The sequence below is a fragment of the Triturus cristatus genome, chromosome 9, assembly GCF_964204655.1.
Source record: "Triturus cristatus chromosome 9, aTriCri1.1, whole genome shotgun sequence".
Lineage (NCBI taxonomy): Eukaryota > Metazoa > Chordata > Amphibia > Caudata > Salamandridae > Triturus > Triturus cristatus.
Window position 1 is genome coordinate 325,568,125 of NC_140592.1, and position 20,399 is coordinate 325,588,523.

Sequence of the window (20,399 nt, forward strand, 5' to 3'; positions counted from 1 at the left end):
TACTTCTGGTGTGTGTTCGATCACACCCCAAAAGGTATGTTGATGTGCATGGGATTGCTAAATAATTCTGGCATGTGGAAAATGAATGCCAGATAGCTCCTGAACCCAAAGGTACGAGAAACTCTTAGGTTTGGAAAGACACTGCTGAATATTTTCTCCTTACAAGGGGAATGCTCATTTCCTCGGGCATCCTTTGGGAGGCTTTTAAAACAGTGATTAGGGGCAGAGCATTGTTGTTTATCACCTACATAAAGAGAGCTCGGTCTAAGGAACAAAAGAAGGTTGAGTAAACAATATTGCACCCGGAAAGTAAATGCACTTAATAAACCACAGAACCGCTTAGTTATCAGCTGGAAATGGCCAAATTACACTATAAGAACTTATGCTTAAATGAAGCCCAAAAAGCATCCTTGGCTTCGCAAATCAGTGTGCATGTTAAAGGTGGGTAAGGTGACCTTTTTGCTTCAGTAAGGGGCAAGAAACAACCAGAGGAATGTTCAATATCACTAATTGTGAGAGACAACCGATCACCACCCTGCAGGAGATAGCCCAAGACTTTGCACACTTCTATAGTAAACCCTACTAACTGGAATCCATGGCCCCCTTTGATGGTCTTCAACATTATGAATTGGGACCCATTAGTGAGCTTATCAAAGGTAGAGTGAAAACACCTGCACAAGGAATAGCCATTGGCCTTTACAGTCTGGTAAAACTCTAGGACTGAATGGGTTGCTAATCGAGTATTTTGAGGCCAATGCATCAGAACTGGTGCCACATTTGCTAAATATGTTTCAAGAATTGAAAGAAACGGAACTGGCTGCCTCCCAAATGACTTCACATTAGCAGTGATCACCGTTATTCTCAAGAATGATAGGCCTCCTAACAAGTGTGAATTCAGTTGACCTATCTCTCCGCTGAGTGCAGAGGCCTAATTGCTGGTGAAAATACTTGTGACCACCTAACAGCAGTGATTGAAACACTTGTGTATAGGTATCAAAGTGGCTTTATGCCATACAAGTCCACCAAACACAATATTAAGAGAATGTTTAAAGCCTTAGCTATGGCACATAAACTGGAGGGGTCTAAGGCTGTCCTCCAGACTGACCTGGAGAAGGGTTTTGATTTGTTAGAGTGGAATTATCTGTCCTCCCTTTTGAAATGTCTGCAACTGGACTTTACCTTTATTGCCTATACTTGACTACTCTACATGAAGCCAGTTGCTAGCTTGCCGCTTAAATATATCCTCTCACAACTGTTTCTGTTCTGATGGTGAACTAAACAGTGATGTCCCCTGGTACCGCTTAATTTTGCAGTGGCGTTGAAGCCATTAGCAGCCATTATTAATGCACCCGGAGACATAAAGGGCTTCCAGTGAAGTCATGGTGTGATAGACAAGATCTCACTCTATGCAGATGATATTATATAATAGCATAATCCTATGACATCAGGCCAGTCACAGAGGTACTGAATGACTTTGTGGTCATATTCTAGTCTTAAGGCCAACTGGAACAAATCTACTGAATACCTGACTGGAAGGGGGGCCTCAGATGATGATTGGATAGAACATTATTCCCATAACCACGTGTCTGATGAAATTAGGTATCTGGGCATTCAGATTTCTAAGATTCGAGAGCTGGCTTGAGAAAAGAACATATCCCCATAGCTAGAAAAAATGAAAAGAAACACCCAACTTTGGATGCTTCTGCAGATTTCACTCATGGGCTGGGTTGACCATGTCAGAATTATTGTGCTTCACAGGGCACTTTATGTGTTACAAAATATCCCATGCAAAGTCCCCAAATCTTTTTTCAAATGATTCACAGCAATAATCAGTTCTTTTCTACGCAATAATAGAATCCCTAAAGTCAACATGGCAAAATGCAGCAAACCCCACTACGGAAAAAAAAACTAGTTACTTACCTGTACACTATGGTTCTCCAGTATTATCTTTCATAGATTCACATGCTTGTATCTTCCCCGTCGTCATGGTGGGAGTCTCACGGTAACAGAATGACCATAGCAGTACTAGAAAAAACTGCTTAGCAAAATCCCATAGGGAATCATGATATTTGGTAACCAGACCTCATCATTATTTGGTCCAAGACTCAGCCAATCAGCTACCAGCCCTGACATCACACTCCCCAGCAGAGCCATCCTACCTCAAATTTCCAGCCCCGAGTGAGAGACAAGGATATATCTAGAGATAAAAAGGTTCTACCAGAGAAATGGGGAGGTGGGCGGGCCGCATGTGAATCTATGAAAGATAATACTGGAGAACCATAGTGTACAGGTAAGTAACTAGTTTTTTCTCCAGTATTCAATCTTTAATAGATTCACATGCTTGTATCAGAATAGCGAGCAGTCCTTATTCCAAACTGCATTTCCAGGATAGAACCCCAAATAGTCTGTGGGCTCTGCTCTTCTGTGTAGAATATTAACATACATTACAGTTTTCAAATCAAGAAAATAATTAGTTGAGAAGACATATATACATTTGCAATATGTATACCAGAACATTTATATATATATTCACTGAAAAAACCATAGGTTTCACACATGTTATAGTTAGCTGGACATTTCACTCGTGAAAAACCATTGAAATTCCCCCGTTATAGTTAGTGCAGGCAACTATAACTCACGCGACCGCAATCCTCTGCTGATGCTAATACTGTATTTAGACACTTATTTGCCCATGTCTTCTTCCATTAAATTTTAGCTATACATATATTACAAATATTTTTTTTTCATAAAGACACATATGTCATCAGCAGAGGATTGCGGTCGCGTGAGTTATAGTTGCCTGCACTAACTATAATGGGGGAATTTCAATGGTTTTTCACGAGTGAAATGTCCAGCTAACTATAACATGTGTGAAACCTATGGTTTTTTCAGTGAATTTGCAAGGTTTTTTAAATGCTAATTCCTAACTATAACGTGTGTGAAACCTATGGTTTTTTCAGTGAATTTGTACGTTTTTTTAAATGCTAAGTTACTTTACGCCGTTCGTGGCGTGCGCGCCCACTTCACGCAGTTCGTTCCGTGCGCGCACGGTGCGCTTCGCGCACCGTGCGCGCACAGTGAACACGCGGTGCGCTTTGCGCACCGCGCGCCCACTTTACGCAGTTAGTGCCGTGCGCGCACGGTGGGCACGCGGTGCGCTACGCGCACCGCGTGCCCACGTTACGCTGGATGGGCCATGTACGCACGATGCGCTTCGCGCACCGTCCGCACACGGAGGACATATTATGCGCTTCGTTGTGAAAGGTTATCTATTAAATGTTCAATTACTACATATGCCATGCGCAAAAGGGGTGGGGAAAATGTGGATTTTTTTTTTTTTTTTAACGTACGCGTACGGTAAGCGCAATCGGCGTTTTTTCAAAAAAAAAAATTGATTTTTTAGCCTTGGGGGTTCTTTTGGGACACCCTAACCATGGCTAGGTGGTTAGGAGCTGTCTAGCCTGCCCCTTTTCATGTTATCCAACTTTGTTTTTCCTACCCCCCTCAGAGTGCGAGAGAGAAAATGGCGGCCGACACTTCCTGGTTTCGACCGATTCGAATGTTTACTAAGATCTAACAGCCAATCAGAATCGCGCTCGCGCACGGCACCGTACGCGTACGGTAAGCTTACCGTAAGCGCACGGTAAGCGCACGGAGCGCGCTTACAGATATATATATTGATTTAAATGCTATTTTCTCAGGACCTACTAAACAGATTTATACCAGACCTACAAAAGGCACTTCCTTGACCTGTAGACTACCTCTCTGCCAAATTTCAAGTAACTCTGTTCAGCCGTTCGGGCTGTAGCTGTGTCTAAAGGTCCTATGGAAAAATGCATGTGGAAAACGCGTTTTGGGACCCCCCTTTTTTCTCAGCCCCCGCTTGACGAATCCCCCGAGACTTTCAGGGTAGGAGCGGAGCGTAGCGCCCCATTAGTTTTGAAAATTTTGCGAGGATTCATCGACCGGCGCCAAAGTTATTCCAAATAGAATGTTGCGGATTTCCTATGGAAACAGGGTCCTAACTATAACTATCTACTGGCGACCGCCAGTAGATTATATATATATATATATATTTATATATATACATACACATCTTGATAAATACCTCATTGAAATAGATGACGTAGAACTGCCTGTCCCACTGCTGCATCCTTTTTCCATGCCGCATCTAGACAATAGTGTCTAGTGAAGGTGTGCGCATTTTCCCACGTCGCTGCCCTGCAAATGTCCGGCAAAGACACTCCTGCAAATAGAGCCTTAGAAGTTGCCATCTTTCTTGTAGAATGCGCATGTACATTGGCTTGTAAAGGTTTTCCAGCTTTGACATGACACAAGGAGATCGCCGAAGTTATCCACCTTGAAATACTGCATCTGGAGAGTGCTAAACCTTTCCTGGGACCAGAAAAGGCTACAAAGAGCTGGTTTGTTTTTCTGAAAGATTTTGTTTTATCGATGTAGAATTTCAAACACCGTTTAATGTCTAAAGAGTGTAGTGTTCTTTCTGCAGATGATGAAGGATATTTAAAAAATGTAGGTAATACCACCGGTTCATTCAGATGGAAGTTGGAGGGGACCTTAGGAATGAACTTTGGATTCGTTCTAAGAATAACTCTATCTTGCCTGAATTGTAGAAATGGTTCTGCAATTGAGAAGGCTTGGATCTCGCTGACCCTTCTTGCTGATGTGAGAGCTAATAATAATGCCATTTTCCATGAGATAAACTGTAAGTCCGCCTTATGTACTGGTTCAAACGGCAGTTTCATGAGCTGTGCAAGAACCGTACTAAGCTGCCAAGCAACCACTGGGCGTTGCACTGGGGGAAACATCCTGAAAAGCCCTTTGAGAAATTCTTTTATAACTCTTTGAGACCAAAGAGATGGGCGGTCAGGAACTCTCGTGTACCTTGAGATAGTGGCCAAATGTACTTTTATAGACATATGAGAAAGTCCAGATTTAGCCAAATTTAAAAGATATGGAAGAATTTGTTCCAAGGAGACATGAAAAGGATGCAGATTTTTAGATGCACACCAATGACAAAATCTCTTCCATTTAGCCGAATATGTTTTATTTGTAGAGATTGCTCGAGATCGCGACAGAATCTCCCGGCATTCCTGACGGATATTCAAAAGTTGGAACTCATGTTCGTGAGGTTCCATGCTGACAAGTTCAGCGATTTCAAATTTGGATGAAGAATTTGATCGTTGTTCATAGTGATTAGATCCTGTACTAATGTAAACTGTATCCTGGGTATCACTGATAATTTGAGAAGCTCGGAGAACCAAGCTTGTCTCGGCCATGCTGGTGCTACTAGAATCAGATGGCACGGCTCCAATTTCATCTTTCTCAAGACTTTCGATATTAGCAGAAATGGGGGAAATGCATACGCAAACATCCCTGTCCAGCACATCTGAAGAGCATTGCCACACAAACCTTTTTGTGCAAACCTGCTTGCAAAGTGTTTGCATTTTGAGTTGTGGCGATCCGCGAACAGATCTAGCGATGGAGTGCCCCATAGCTGGAATACGCTGAGAAGCTGTCTTTGGTCCAATTCCCACTTGTGAGAAACCTTGGACGATCTGCTCAGAATATCTGCTCTTGTGTTGTCCACTCCCGGAACGTGTTGGACTTGAAGTGATATGTTGTGAATCAGAAGCCACTTCCAAATTTCCTGCGCTTGCTTCAACAGTATTTTTGATTTTGTACCCCCTTGTTTTAGAAGGTAAAACATCGATGTTGAGCTGTCTGTCTTGACAAGTACTGTTGAATCGTGAATCCTGGGGAGAAACGCTTTTAGACCCAAGAAAATAGCCTTTAGCTACAGCAAGTTGATGTGAAGCTGAGCTTCGCGCTTTGACCAGTGACCCTGAATTTCTAGCTCCTGGAGATGCGCTCCCCAACCTTGTAGTGAAGCATCCGTCATCATCACAAAACTGTCATTCTGCGGTGTGAAAGTCAGTCCTTCCGTTAAATGATCTCTGACCTTCCACCATGACAGGGCCTTTAGGATCTGAGGAGTGATAACTACTCATTCTTCGAAGGATCCCTGAGACTGAATCCATTGCTTGTCTAGCAGTTCTTGAAGAGGCCTCATGTGAAGTCTGCAATTGGGAAGTAGGGGAATACAGGAAGATATCATCCCTAGCAATGCTTTGTAGATTCTCACTGAAACATACTTTTTTATTTGCAAATGCGACGCCAGGTTTATGATTTTTTGAATACGCTCCTCTGAGGGATAAGCTTTCGCCTCCTTTGTGCGAAATATAGCTCCCAGAAATTGAAGGGACTGCGATGGCATGAGGTGCGATTTTTGTAGGTTGATTCTCAGACCTAGATGACTGAAAAGGTCCATGCAACATTGCAGAGAATGTTTGGTTTCCCTGAACGAAGAACCTTTTATGAGCCAATCGTCTAGATAAGGGAAAACTTGGTAACCTTGAAGTCTTAGATGTGCTGCTACTGGCGCCATACATTTTGTAAAGATTCTTGGGGCCGACTTCAGACCGAAAGGCAATACTTTGCATTGATAATGGCGCCCCGCCACCATGAAACGAAGAAACTTTCTGTGATTTATATGAATTGGGACATGAAAATAAGCATCTAAGAGGTCCAGGGATGTCAAATAATATCCCTTGCAGACAAGAAGGAGTATTTCCTGCAGGGATAACATTCGAAAAGATTTCATTTTGATGAATTTGTTCAAACCTCTCAGGTCCATTACCTGTCTCCACTTCGATGTGTCTTTTTTCTTTATTAAGAAGAAATGCGAATAAAAGCCTTTCCCTCGTTGAAGGCACGGAACTTCTTCTATTGCTTCCTTTTGTAGAAGAGATAACATTTCCACCTTGAGGGCTGAAAGGTGTTCTTGTTTCCTGCGTATAGGAGGATAATTTGGAGGCTTTTGTATGAACTCCAGGGTATAGCCTTGTTGAATCACATCCAAAACCCATCTCTCTGTTGTTATCGACACCCAAGCCAGATAAAAGGAGGAAAGGTAATGATTCTTGATGTTTGAACATGTAGCGGGCGCCTTGACAGAGTCACTGTCGTCTATTAGATTGTTGCGATTTACCTCTCGCAGATGACCTTCCTCTGGACTGTTGCTGGTATATGTTTGAGGACGAAATTGTTGATTATTGGAAAATTGGCGATACCCCTGCTGATTGTACGGCTGATATCTATTGGATTGGAAAGAAGATCTTTGCATATATTGTCCTCTAGATCCTCTCCTCCGAAAGGACTGGAACCTGCCCTGCTGAAGAGACCCCAACGCATGTGCTGTATCCGTGTCAGTTTTGATACTTTGGAGGGCATCATCCACATGTTTTCCAAAGAGGTTTTCTCCGTCAAACGGCATGTCCACTATTTTCGCTTGAACTTCTGGTCTAAAAGAAGTGGCTTTAAGCCATCCTTGCCTTCGTAGGGCCACTGCACCTGCCATTTGCCTGAAAGCCACATCCATCGCAATGTCTATGGATTCCGAAGCCGCCCTAGCTCCATCCTGTAATATGGCGGCCGCTTCCTCCTTCTTAGCCTCTGGTAGATGAGCCAGTAAAGGTGCTATATCTGACCACATCTGCCTATTATATCTGCTATTGAGAGCTAACGCATTTGCAGCCTTAATGGAGAATGCTGCCATCACCGCAAAACGCTTCCCCGCACCATCCATTCGCCTCCCTTCCTTATCCAGCGGAGCTGCAGAAGTGGAAACCGGATTTTTGGAGTGTCTTTGAGGGGATTGCATCACTACAGACTCCGGCCACGGATGTCCAATCAAACAAGCAGGAGAAGATTCTAGAGCTCTATATTTCTTCTCTATCCGGTGCACCGAGGCAGCTACCGAAGCCGGGTTCCTCATTATTTTTAATCCTTCATCCCAAATGTGAGCAATAATTGGAATAGATCTAATGGATTCCCGTGAATCCTCTTTGAAATCATAGAGGAAACACTTAGCTTCTTGAACTGGAAGCGGAAGCTCAAATCTTCTTGAAGCTTTTTCCATAATGTCATGGAAACTTCCAATATCTTCTGGCGGAGAGTTCGCCGGCGATGGTGATGGAGATGGCGTAGTGGGTAGAATGTATTGATCCCATTCCTCCCCAACCTGAGAATCCTGAAGAAGTTCCCCTTCTTCCGGTTGATCTGCATCACTCTCCTCTAAATCATCCCTAATTGTAACATTAGGAGGAGATTGTATTTTCTGAGTTGAAATTTTGGGAGAGGGTTGAGGTGGTTGAACTTGAGCAGGCGAAGATGAAGTTTGAGGTTTGAGTGTTAGCGTCAGGAAAATGTCGATAATAATCTTTTATCATAAGACGTAAGTCTGTTACTAGAGAAATTGGTATTGATATAGTATCCTCTCTCAAATCAGATTGAGGTTCTTCCTCCTCCTCGTAGTCATATGACTGCTGAAACAACTCATATCTTTTTGATTCTTGTGCAGGACGATCCTGGAAAGAGAATACTTCCTGAACCTCCTGATATTCTTCATCATCAGTCTCCTGGCTCTTTATCTGAAGTTGAGACGGACTATATGCCACTCCTGATAACTCTTCATCTTCTGACTGCAATTCCAGCAGATTAGATGGAGGAATCGGAGAAATCTTTGTCCAGCCGGTAAAATCTGAAGATTTCTTCATCGTCGACGAGCCCATCGACGGTGGAATAGACTTTAATTAAATTGACGTCTTTGCCTTGGGAGACTTAAAAGATGCCGTCGACAGAGCTCCCGTCGACGGAGTTCTCTTCGACGAGGAAATATGAATTACCGTTGACGAGGTGGTCGTCGACGAAGTTAGCGTCGACGGAGTCGTCGTCGCTGTCGCTGACGATGAAGTTGTCGACGAGGTCGTAACCGGCCTCCCCGTCGACGGGGTCGTCTACGGGCCTTTCTTCGACGACGATGTCTTAGTCGTCGCCGTTGATGCAGCTGTCGTCGTCGATATGGTAGTCGTCGACGGAGTCGTCGTCGACGGAGCTGTCGACGTTTTCATTGAAACCAATACCGGCGACGCCCCAGTTTTTGACGACGGAGCTGAAGAAACTTCTCTGGACCCTGTTGATTTTTTAAGAGGAGTGTGAGGAAGCCAAGACGAAGAAGCCTCTTTGTCTTTCGTTTTCTGCTTTTTAAGCTCTACCTTCTCCTCAGAAGCAGAGGATTTCCTCTTTTTAGATGGCTGTGATTTAGTTTCCTCTTCAGAGTCAGAATCTGAAGTGCCCTTCTTCTTTTGAAGCCACAACAGTAGCCGTGCCACCCTGTCACGCAGGGTTTTCGCAGAAAAGGTTCTACAATGCTTACAGTCCTTAGGCACATGTTTAGGGTGCAGACAATACAAGCAGTCCTTGTAGGGATCTTCAGAAAACAGTCTAGGTTTTCCACAGGATCTGCAGGGCCTGAAGAGCCTTTTGTTAGAGCTTTCAGCCATAGTAAGCAAAATATGAAACACAGTACCTCAAATCCAGTAGAAAGAAAGAATTTCCAGTTGAAAAAGAGGTCAAAAGTTCACACAGGAACAAAACTGAGCAAGGCTCAGGGAGACTCCTCCTCACACGAAGGCGGTTGGAAATCTGAGATAGGATGGCTCTGCTGGGGAGTGTGATGTCAGGGCTGGTAGCTGATTGGCTGAGTCTTGGACCAAATAATGATGAGGCCTGGTTACCAAATATCATGATTCCCTATGGGATTTTGCTATGCAGTTTTTTCTAGTACTGCTATGGTCATTCTGTTTCCGTGAGACTCCCACCATGACGACGGGGAAGATACAAGCATGTGAATCTATGAAAGATTGAATACTGGAGAAGCTGATTTCATTGCATATTATCACGTGGCTTACCTTCTGGTAAAAATTATCGCATATTCAATACCAAGTCTGATCTAACCTAAGCCTGCAAACAGTGGTCTATAGTACTGTCGGTCCATGGTGTTTTCTGTACTTTGATGGGGGCCTTTGGACATCTCCCTGCTACAAAACAGTTACAGTTCTCTTGGGAGGGCACTAACTGTGAGATGGAGTGGGGTACATGACTAAAAGAACAGATGCCAGCATGTGGGGGTTCACTTATGTTGTCAAGTTAGAGGGTGGAACAGTCTGGACACACATTGACATGGTATTTACATAGAAATTCCAGAATTTAATTTTTAGGGACTCACACTTCTCACCAAGAAAATAACCCAAACATAAAGAATACTGCTTATTCATAAAAAAGATCCTTTCTCATAGTTAAAAAGGGAATGAAAAAATATTTGGGTCAGATTGATGGCAATAAATTGCAAGATACACTTATGATCCCTAAGGAAATTGCTATCGCAACCCGACTCCGGCTTAAACAGTTTACAAATTTCCTCTGGCTATACTATAACAACAATTATGGAGAATATGGTGGGAAGCAGAACCTGCATTTCTGAAGTGCAGTGAAGATCAAGGTGAATTGCTGCATTCGGTATGGGGGGTACAGAATGCGCCAAAGGCATTTGTAGGCAGTTGTCAGTGCCTTATGTGAGAATAGGTCTTTCTTTTAAATGGACTTTGCTGAACAAGATGGAAGAAATACAGGCAACAATATGCACACAACAATAAATTATTTATTGGCCTAGGTCTGATGATAGCATAACGGGACATTGCTTGAACATTGAGAGTGACTAACATGCCTCGTCTGGGAAAATGGAAGGCAGGCCATGACAGATGAAGAATTCTTGATAAATACGCTTATGAGGACTGTGGTTCTCCACATAAAAATGACAAAATATGGACGAGCTGGACAGGCTACTATTTCAATGACAACACTTATGTATGATTTCCATGTGCTGTTATGATTATGGATAAATGTACATTGATGTGTGGCGTGGCGGATGCCCAATTTTACAACTCAATAGTGGTCTTCGGCCCAAATGTTCCCATGCTCTGCTGTATTATTGAAATGGCAATAAAGTTTGACTATTACAAAATGTTCACATATGATTATATGTGTTTGCAGGTCAGCATTATACCTTACAGGTAGACCTAAGGGAAACAGAGATGGAGATGCTGGATCCTATGCAAAGTGCTACTTTGAGGGATGGGTGGATGCTGAAGAGGGGTGTTGTGGAACTAATGGAGTAACTCTGAGAAAAGGAGGCTAGTGGCAAAATAAATACCAATAAGTCATGATACTACCGGGCTATGAAACCCCTAAGTGAAGTTCCAGGTAGGGTGAATTAGTTAAAAAAGGCCAAACATATGTTAAAAATGTGGTCAGTTCCAACATGGTTATTTGTGACTTGGTTCTAGCAACGTTTTGTGATAATGCTCCCACTGTCCATCGTGATTATTTTATCTGTAATCCGATGGCCAGATTAATTTAGCAATCTTACACTCCATCTTCAATTAAGGGATTTTGCAGACCTGGTCCAAGTTCCACCATGAATTGGCTAGTGAGCTGCATATTACTGATGCCAGGCATGATTTACACTTGTAATCATAATAAGGCCAAGGGTTCTGAATCAGGCTTCTCTAAAAACATTGTTTCACTATGTCAATAATTGTTTCTGAAAAGTTCTTTCTGCTTTGCTCATTGTTATGAGGAACATCCCATACTGAAGAACAATACTTACAGTGGACTTTGGATCAGTCCACTGCTTACCATTGGTTGTCTCTCCTGTTAATGTCATTTGCTTGCTTCATTTCCAATGACACATCTTCCTCTTCCTGTCCCTCCAGGGAAAAAGCTTATTTAATATCCTTTTGATTGGATGACTTCTACCCTTGCACATTTCAACATCAAGGAATTACTTTTTTCTTTTTCTTGTTCGCACTCCATGCTAGTGCAGGTGTTTTACTGCTCTCTTCCTCGTGCTTTATCTGCACTCACATTGGCACCACCTTGCACTCTCCATGTTGCTCCCAACCCCCTGCTGCCCAGGTCCTCCAACACCTTCCTTATCCTAGTTGGTCCCACCACTCGTTGGTAGTTACATTATCTGCTCCACCCTGTCTTGTTCGTTTTTTAAATATTTTTCATAATTTATTTTGAGAGCCATCAAGGTAGCTGCATTTGCACTCTTGCACTTCTTAAATATTTTTTTTATTTAAAACCCCATGATAGATGCACATTATCTTTTAATGGTAACTTAAATAAAAAATGCTATTTGCACATCCACGTGTGGTGATGCTGGGGCTGCCATAGCATCAAAACTCATATATGTGCATGCCCCATGACACATACATATGTTTTCATCATGGTGATTGTTTTTAATTTTTTCTGGTGCTGTTCAGCTCCAGCAATACACCAAAAACATTTTTTTGTCAATGTTGAAAACCATCAGCAAAAAGCACAGACAAGGACAACAGTATTGCATTGGTACTGCCAAAACTCACAACCTATTGGCATTGTCAATGCTTCTTTATGCAAGAGCAGGATCATGCCTTTCAATAGCAACGGGTAACTCAACATGGGATACATAATGCACTCTAGAACACCAAAGGGGCTTACTGAACTAAGACGCAATAGGGTTAGTACTACTGTTTTTAAGGGTCTTTTTTATAATAGCTTTTAATGCATTGTAGCTATATGTTGTCATGCAACAATTTCAATTTAACAACTTTTCAAATAAAGAGGAACTCTCCATACTTACCAATGATATCTAGGAGATCTTTAGTGATTTCTTGACTATAAGCATTCTGAGGCTTGCTTACTTCCTGTTTCACAAACCTGTCTGTTTCTTTTCTGCAAGAAAATGGCATTTATATTTTCTCTAATGTTAACAGTTTTTTTATACACATATTATTGACAAACGTGTCAATACTCTGTTTGGCCAATCATAACAGGGGCGTTATTTACACTGTAACTATTGATATTCAACATAGTATATTTCTTGTGGCTTTATTTAGGAATGCACAGGTGCCAAGACTCCCCACAGCAAACATTTACCAAGGTTTTGTACCCCTGTAGAGTTTCCGTGAAAAATGAGACGCAGCGGCACAATGGTCAGTCAGTCAGGGAATGTTTGTTTAGACCACTGGTCTTTAAACAAAATAATTACATATAAAATCACCTTCTATGGCATTTGTCAATTTATATAACATTATAACATTATTAATAATTTCATCAACAATTTGTAACTGGGGATCGAACTGTGAGCCCCAGGGTTCCGGAGTCAGTTGCCCTGGCCGCTGCGCCGCACCTCTTTCCTGTAAAGGATGTTGCGATGTAATGACTGCCATGTAAAGGTAGTGCGATGTAATGACTGCGTAGTAAAGGTTGTTTCCCGTGCAAGTATGGTAGGTGACAGATAGGCCCCTTGTCATGTCAGAGATGGTGCATCCTGCCAACACTGCTGCTGCGCGTTTGTTACAATCGGACAATTTTGCAGCACAGCTGCAAAACTGGCCCCCAGTAACAAAAATGGCCCCCACTGGTCCAAAACCGGCCCCACACTTCCGGCCCACCAGGGAACTGCCCAGTGCCTGCTACAGCCAGTCCGGCTCTGGGGACAGGATGATCTCACTGGGCAATTCTATAAATAGATGGGGGGGGGGGAATCCCTAATAGCATCACTGGAAAAACTGTACAATTCATTGCTCGAGACCAGGAATGTTATCCCTTTATATCTGAAGAGATGATCACAGGCCTCCCAAAGCTAGCTAAAGACCTTGAAAACCACTCATTCTAAAGACCCACTGCCCAAATAAACTTATAAGCCAATATTTTCACAAAGATACTAGTATCTAGGATGGATAGGGCCTTGGCAGAGAAATCTCTTAACTCTGTGTAGCAAGGTCCTGCCTGAAGCAACAGTTTCACAATGGCCTAGCAAATACACCACAAGGTACAGAGGAGGTTGTCCAGGTTGGTCTCTGTCTCTTCAGAATACATGAGAGTTTATGGCCTTCTGGGGATTGTAGTTTATTTTTGGAACACTACCGCATAGAGCTTTTTCCAAACACAGCCTCATTCCAGACAGCACTGACAACACACAATGATTATCAGCTTCTTCTTCCCTAAACAAATCTCAGTGTAAGTGAGTTTGGTGCATTGCTCCCCTGCACTCGTCCTGTACTAACAAGTAAGCATTGCCTCTAGCCCTGCTTCATGACAGTGCTCTATCCCTCCAAGGCTACCATCTCCTCGGTGGGGCACCTGGTTTGTAAGGACGTCTTGCATTAAAATCTTGCAGGCAACGTGGGACATGAAGATTGGAAGCAAGCTCTTCTAATCATTTTGCAAGAACAACCCATTTCCAACTCACGAAATATTGTAACCTGCTTCTTACAATCCTTGCATCTAAAATCTTATGTACCTCATATTCATTCTCCAAATTCAGCTATACTAGCTAATGATGCAAAGCAAGACACATTTTTCAGTGTAAAGTTTCCAAAAGGATACTTGGAAAAACTGGGTGGCTTTTTACAGACTGAGGTCATTACAATCATGCAGTATCAACTACAGTAACAAATGGACCAGCAAAGCTAGGTTGTATTTCAGAAGATTTTTTCTAATGCAAATATTTTGTGAGTGCCCACACCACCTCTCCTACAACATACTGAGTTGCCGGACTTGTCTTATGATCAACATACATGTAATAAGCATCTTTAACCTTTCCTAAAGCTTTCAGTGTTGATTTCTGAATATCAATTAACTTGAGTGATGTTCTTGCACAGAAGGAACTGTGGTGGATAGGCAGTGATCTTAAGAAAATATGCTGGGATGATGGCCTTAGAGACAAAAAAGGTGCCATACAAATAGATGAGTTGTCTGTGTTATTATGAGTTAACTCTGCCAACCACATCTTGCACAAGCTCTCATCTTGTTATAAGGCTTGCAATTTAAAATACTGTTCAAGATTCAATCTTTCAGTATACCACCTGTCTGAGGATGGTAGCTAGTGAACAAACAAACTGCTAGGAGGCTAATATACAAACTGATATTTCGTGATTCCTAATAGTGACAAATACCTAACACCAAATTAGGAATAGCTAAATATGATTTACATACCTTCCCTTTTGGCAAATAGGGATTCATAAACATCCACTATTTTTAAATATGAACTGCAAATAGTGACTGCTGCACCAGCAGCAAATGATGACCTCACCTAGTTCAGGAAGTATCTTTACTTTCAACTGTACAGTAGAGGCTGGGTCTGGTGGCTCAGTGTACTAATGCATCCACAGTAGGGGCCTGTGTTTGACCTCATAGTCACAGGCTGAAATCCCGGTGAGGCCACTCAGCCTTTCATCCTTCTGAGGTCGATAAAATGAGCACCATTGAGATGGGAAACTATAAACATCTGTTATTCAGCGCCAAGATTCCCTTCTAGGTACAAGTCCTTATGCTATGTTTAACAGAACAGGAGGTATTCAATCCACAATGACGAGCAAGGAGTTCAATAGGTTGGCAGGAAGAGTAGTGCAAATTTAGCAACCAAGAGATAGACCTTCTTGTGGAGGAGTATGTCTCTGAACTTCAGAAGCTGTTTGGAAAATATTTCATGTCTCTTCTTGAGGAAACCAAAAAACTAACATGGACCAAGATACAGCAAAGAATTAATTTTGTTAGTGTCACCAAAAGGTCTGTGGAAATAATCTTATGATGGTGGTACGATCTGCATTCCCGCCCCAAGGATAATGTAGCATCAAGAAAAGAAGAGGCTAAAGATGGGGGAACCAGAACAGAGCCACCCTGTACTGCTCTTGAAGAATTATTAGAGACTGCTTTCCAAAATATTTTGTAGATGTTACATATAAAGAAAATCAGAAGTGTTTAAATTGCCATCCTTATATAAACAATATTTTCACTATGTTTGACATACAACAGCTCAACTTACTCATACAACCCATTCAGAAATGGAGGATGTTGGTGACTCCCCGTCACGCAGGAGCAGAAATAGTGATTACAATTCTTTCAGAGGCAGATAGTTCACCCAACAGGAAAACACAACCTCTACATTAGGAGACCCACCTACAGCTATACCTCTCTTTGCTGTTTCTCATCATCATCATCCAGTACCATCCCTTTCTGTCTTAGAAAGAGAAAGAATGGCTTTAAGGCCTACTGTAAAGACCAACATTAGAGAAATTCAAAGGAAATCTCACCTACACATGTACAATTTAATTAATTGGAACAATTAATTTTGAAAGTCAAAGAATGCAGTACTGGGTATCCACTGAATTGAGCAAACAAGTAGCAAAACAAAGGTAATGCAGCCATTAGATCTGACTTTGAAGAATTATCAATGGCTATAAATTATATATCCCTAAAAATGTCTCAAGATTCTGCAGTACACAGGTGCCAACTGACACACATGAACAATCACCTGCAAATATTTGGATGTTCTGTTGACAGGCGGACTCCAGCCACTTCAACTATCTGTCATAGAACTGACAACATGCAAAAAGAGCTAGTCCACCACAGTGGTGGTGTAGCAAGGATCCAATCCCAAATACCGAACACTTTATGCTTTAAATCTATTTTATTGATGTTATTTCACACCTTTGTAGCATTAACATGTACATGTCAGTATTTGTGAGGAAACCAAAAGCAACATCTAAGGCATGGCTTATTTCAAAACAATGAATAACATATAGCCCTTCCCCCAACTTCCCCCACCCACCCTGTACCATTCATTTATCATTTAACTATGTCCCGATTGGGTCTATGTGATACCGTGTGAGCCATCATCCTGTCCGGTCTGTGTTGTGTCCAAGAGTCGCAATATCCGTAGGTATGGGGGGGAATGTCAGCTCTCGAAACTCTTGGGAGAGTAATGCTAAGAAGGGGGCCCAAGTAGTGCTAAGCTTATCTCCTCAACTGGAGAGTGTTAAAGTGAGTCTCTCCATCCCCAGGATTCCCCACAGCCTGTGCAGCCACCCTAGGTGAGTCAGTAAATTAGTCGTTGCCCACGTTGAGAGGATGGTCTGATGAGCCGCGCTCAGCGCTATCCCTATTTGTCGTCCTCTACGGGATGATAGGGGAAAAGTTAAGGAGTTGGGGAGGCACAGCAATGTATATGACGGGAACCTAGGCAGCTGTGTAGAAAAATGGGTATCTATGTCGTTTAGAACAGAGTACCAGAATGGTGTTATTTGGGTGCATTCCCAAAGAATGTGTGTAAGAGCGCCCTTCTCCCCGCATTGTCGCCAGCATTCACTAATGCGGGTCGGGTTACCCCGATGGAGCCGCACTTGGGTGAGATATCAGTAAGATGTCATTTTCATGGCTGTCTCTTTGCCTGCTATGTTAGCTGTCATAGATCGAGCCATGTGATAGATATCTGCCCACTCCTTTTGTGACAGCTGTCGCCCCAGTTCTGTTTCCCAACGACGTTGGGCAGGGCTTTTGTCAGGACATATAACTCTGACAGGAGGTGTTTATCGGATTGTTTACTTACAAGCCACTTCTCATAGGGGTTAATGTCCTTTTCACTCACGGTCTCATTGTCGGGTGTAGTAACCAGTGTTGAATTTGACAATATCGAAAGCGTTCATCTTCTGGGATAGCGTAGTCCTTTTTAAGGACGTCGAAATGTAGGTCGAAGAAGTGCACCGCTGCCTTACAGGCTGCCTCCCTCCAAGAGCGAAAGGACGGACCTGTCCCTGGAGTGAATTCCGGATTGTCGACAACTGGCATCAGAGGAGACGGATAAGTAGTAAGTTGCCCTCTACAAGTGTAACCATCCCACACCTTCAGAAGGAAGCAAGTGACTGGGGAGATATACAGACTGTGCGCCCGGTGCTTATGATACGAAAACTGGACTTTTTCTAGTGAAGTCCCGGCAAGGGCCCTATCCATGAAGATCACTAAACACTAAAAGAGTAGGTAGCCAAGAATCTAAAGAAAAAAGGGGAGAGAGGAAAATGATTCCCATCCAAGATCCAGAGAAAATTTCTTTTCTGAAACTAAGGAGGTCTAGATGGCCATCCTTAAGGGAAGAGGATGTCTCACACACAATATTGTGTCATGCTTCATCATAGACATCCTCTGGTAAGATGGTACCACCAGGGCGGACTCAACCTCTGCGAAGACTTGTAGGCGGTAGGAGGGAGTTCTTAAAGAAATCTTACAGGATAAGACGGGATCCAGTTCAATTAAAAGTGCCTTCAGGTTCCTCGGTTGTCACCTTTATTAGAGAGGACCTGAGGTACGTTAAAACCAAAAACAGTCGATGGACCCTATAGAGAATAATGTCTCTGATCCATCTATTCCACAGCCAACATGTTTCTGCCCACGCAAAGAGCCATTTAATTCTGGGGCATTCGTCAGAGCTGTTGGATCCCTAAAGTAAGTCTAAGGTGGTGTCCCCTACGTCCTACTATCACAGGGGATGGGGTACACCTAAGGAGTGCCCGAGTAAGGCCTACCTGAGACGATAGTTAGTGTAGCTCATCATGTGCCTGTCAAAGTGAGAGATAATCAAAACAACAATACTTTCAGTGACAGTTGCAAACAAAGGCTGGGCTGTAAAACACCATTAGCGAAACATATGTTTTTTACCAAAATCATCCACCAAAATCATCCTAAAAAGAAACACCCAACACGTGTACAGACAACAAATAATGCTTTGATGGAGTGGGTGGAACAGTTGCAAGGATCATGTTAGTCCCACTATGGAAAATCCAAGTGACAAACTAAGTGATATCCCAATCGTTTAATCTTTATAGAGAAATCATTTGTGCTATGTTAAGAACTCAAGTTCATGGAGTGCTGAGTCCTACACATCTGTCGACTGGTACTTTATGCTGCTAGCAGTACACAAACAAACACAAAGAACCCCTTCTTCCTTACCCTGAGTTAGAGGGGGTAACTCATATTCGGTCAAAGGGAGGGGTGGTAGCCTTCGTAGTCACACACTGAGAAGGGTTAAAAACAATTAGAGATTAAAACATGGAAAGGAGTGGTAACGATCAATGTGAATATTAATAGTTAACCCAGTAAGCAATTAAGTTAATCAAAATTACATTTCAGTTGGATAATGCTTGTTTCCTTCATTGTGAATTCACAAGGCAAATGGGTCAGGGAGGGATATGATCATAATATGATCATAATACCCAACCCTCCTCGGCTATGCCGGCTGTATCCTCGAATTTGTTAATTCTGAACCAAAAACAACCATGGTTGTGCTTACTGACAGAAGACCTCCTGGTTACATGTTCACTCAGGCGGTCACAAAATGGTAGTGTCTACTCGAGGCTGCAGTTGATTCTCACTGAGTACAGAGGGTTTTCCCACAGCCATCAGAGTCGCCAGTGTCAATGTGACTAACTCCCACCCTCCGACATCACCTTTGGATACAGTAGTGTAAAAATTACACCCCTTAGTGGTATACGGGTAAACCAAAGTCACACTGTTAAGATTCAAACAAAATCACATATTACTAGTAGTCGGTACCTTTAGGAGCTAGCGTACGTCACACCCCTAAATATCGTTTAACAAGAGACTCCTGCAGAGGACTTCCGATACCTCTTTGGTGCCTGTTGTTAGCCCCCCACTCCTTACTTCATCAGAAGTGCTGCCACACCGTTCCACCTATAAATCTGCTCCCCGCCGGTTGATTCGAAGTGTGCGTGGGCGGGGAGCAATTTAAATGGTTTCTCGTGTGGCGTCCTTTCCATGGCGGCTGTCGTATTGCGTCATGAGACTGCCGCCGGCACGTGGGGGGCGTGGTTATTCTTGATGTGCATTGCACTTATAACTCTGGGAAATATAGTTCCCGTTCAAAAGCGGTCCCAGTTCGAACCCCCTTGCTCTATCTCTGAGGTGGAGATGATTCAATAGTATACAATGTCAATTATTAAATATGTTTCATTATTGGGGCCGCTCCACAAAGAATGTAACATGAAACAGTAGCCATAAAAAACAAGAGTATCATGGTTCGTTTACATGGAGGCTACTTTAAAGTTAATGATGCTACTTGAAATTTATATTTGTTAATCAGACGTGGGGGTGTGGTTGAGTCCGCCCTGGTGGTACCATCTTACCTGGGTGGGGAGAGGATGTCTATGATGAAGCATGACACAATATTGTGTGTGAGACATCCTCTTTCATTAAGGATGGCCTTCTAGACCTCCTTCATAGTCTCAGAAAATACATTTTCTCTGGATCTTGGGTGGGAATCGTTTTCCTCTCTCCCCTTTTTTCTTTAGATTCTTGGCTACCTACTCTTTTTGTGTTTACTGATTTCCGAGTGGGGTTCGTAGGCTGGCCGTTACTCCCCCTGACTCTCTCCTTTTTGTGGTTTACCCTATCCATGAAGAGCCAGTGTTTCTCTGACTCCGTCCTGGATCATTCAACAAGATATCGCAGCTGTGCAGCTTGGAAATAACTGAGAAGACAAGGATCCCCAGTCAGCCTTCCGTCACAGGGAGCTGTGAGCGCTCCCTATTCATCCTGGGTCTCCTACCCGCCCAAACAAAGCGGTGGAAGGCCGC

The 20,399-nt window shown here is 42.9% G+C and overlaps 1 protein-coding gene across 1 annotated transcript in view; it reads right to left on the reverse strand.

The window, feature by feature from the left end:
• C9H3orf62 (chromosome 9 C3orf62 homolog) overlaps positions 1–20,399 on the reverse strand; it is a 230,713-nt gene that overhangs the window by 37,392 nt on the left and 172,922 nt on the right. Inside the window, exon 3 of the mRNA XM_085627711.1 lies at positions 12,611–12,702. Within this exon, the coding sequence (XP_085483837.1) occupies positions 12,611–12,702 (92 nt within the window). The remainder of the gene's footprint in view (positions 1–12,610; positions 12,703–20,399) is intronic.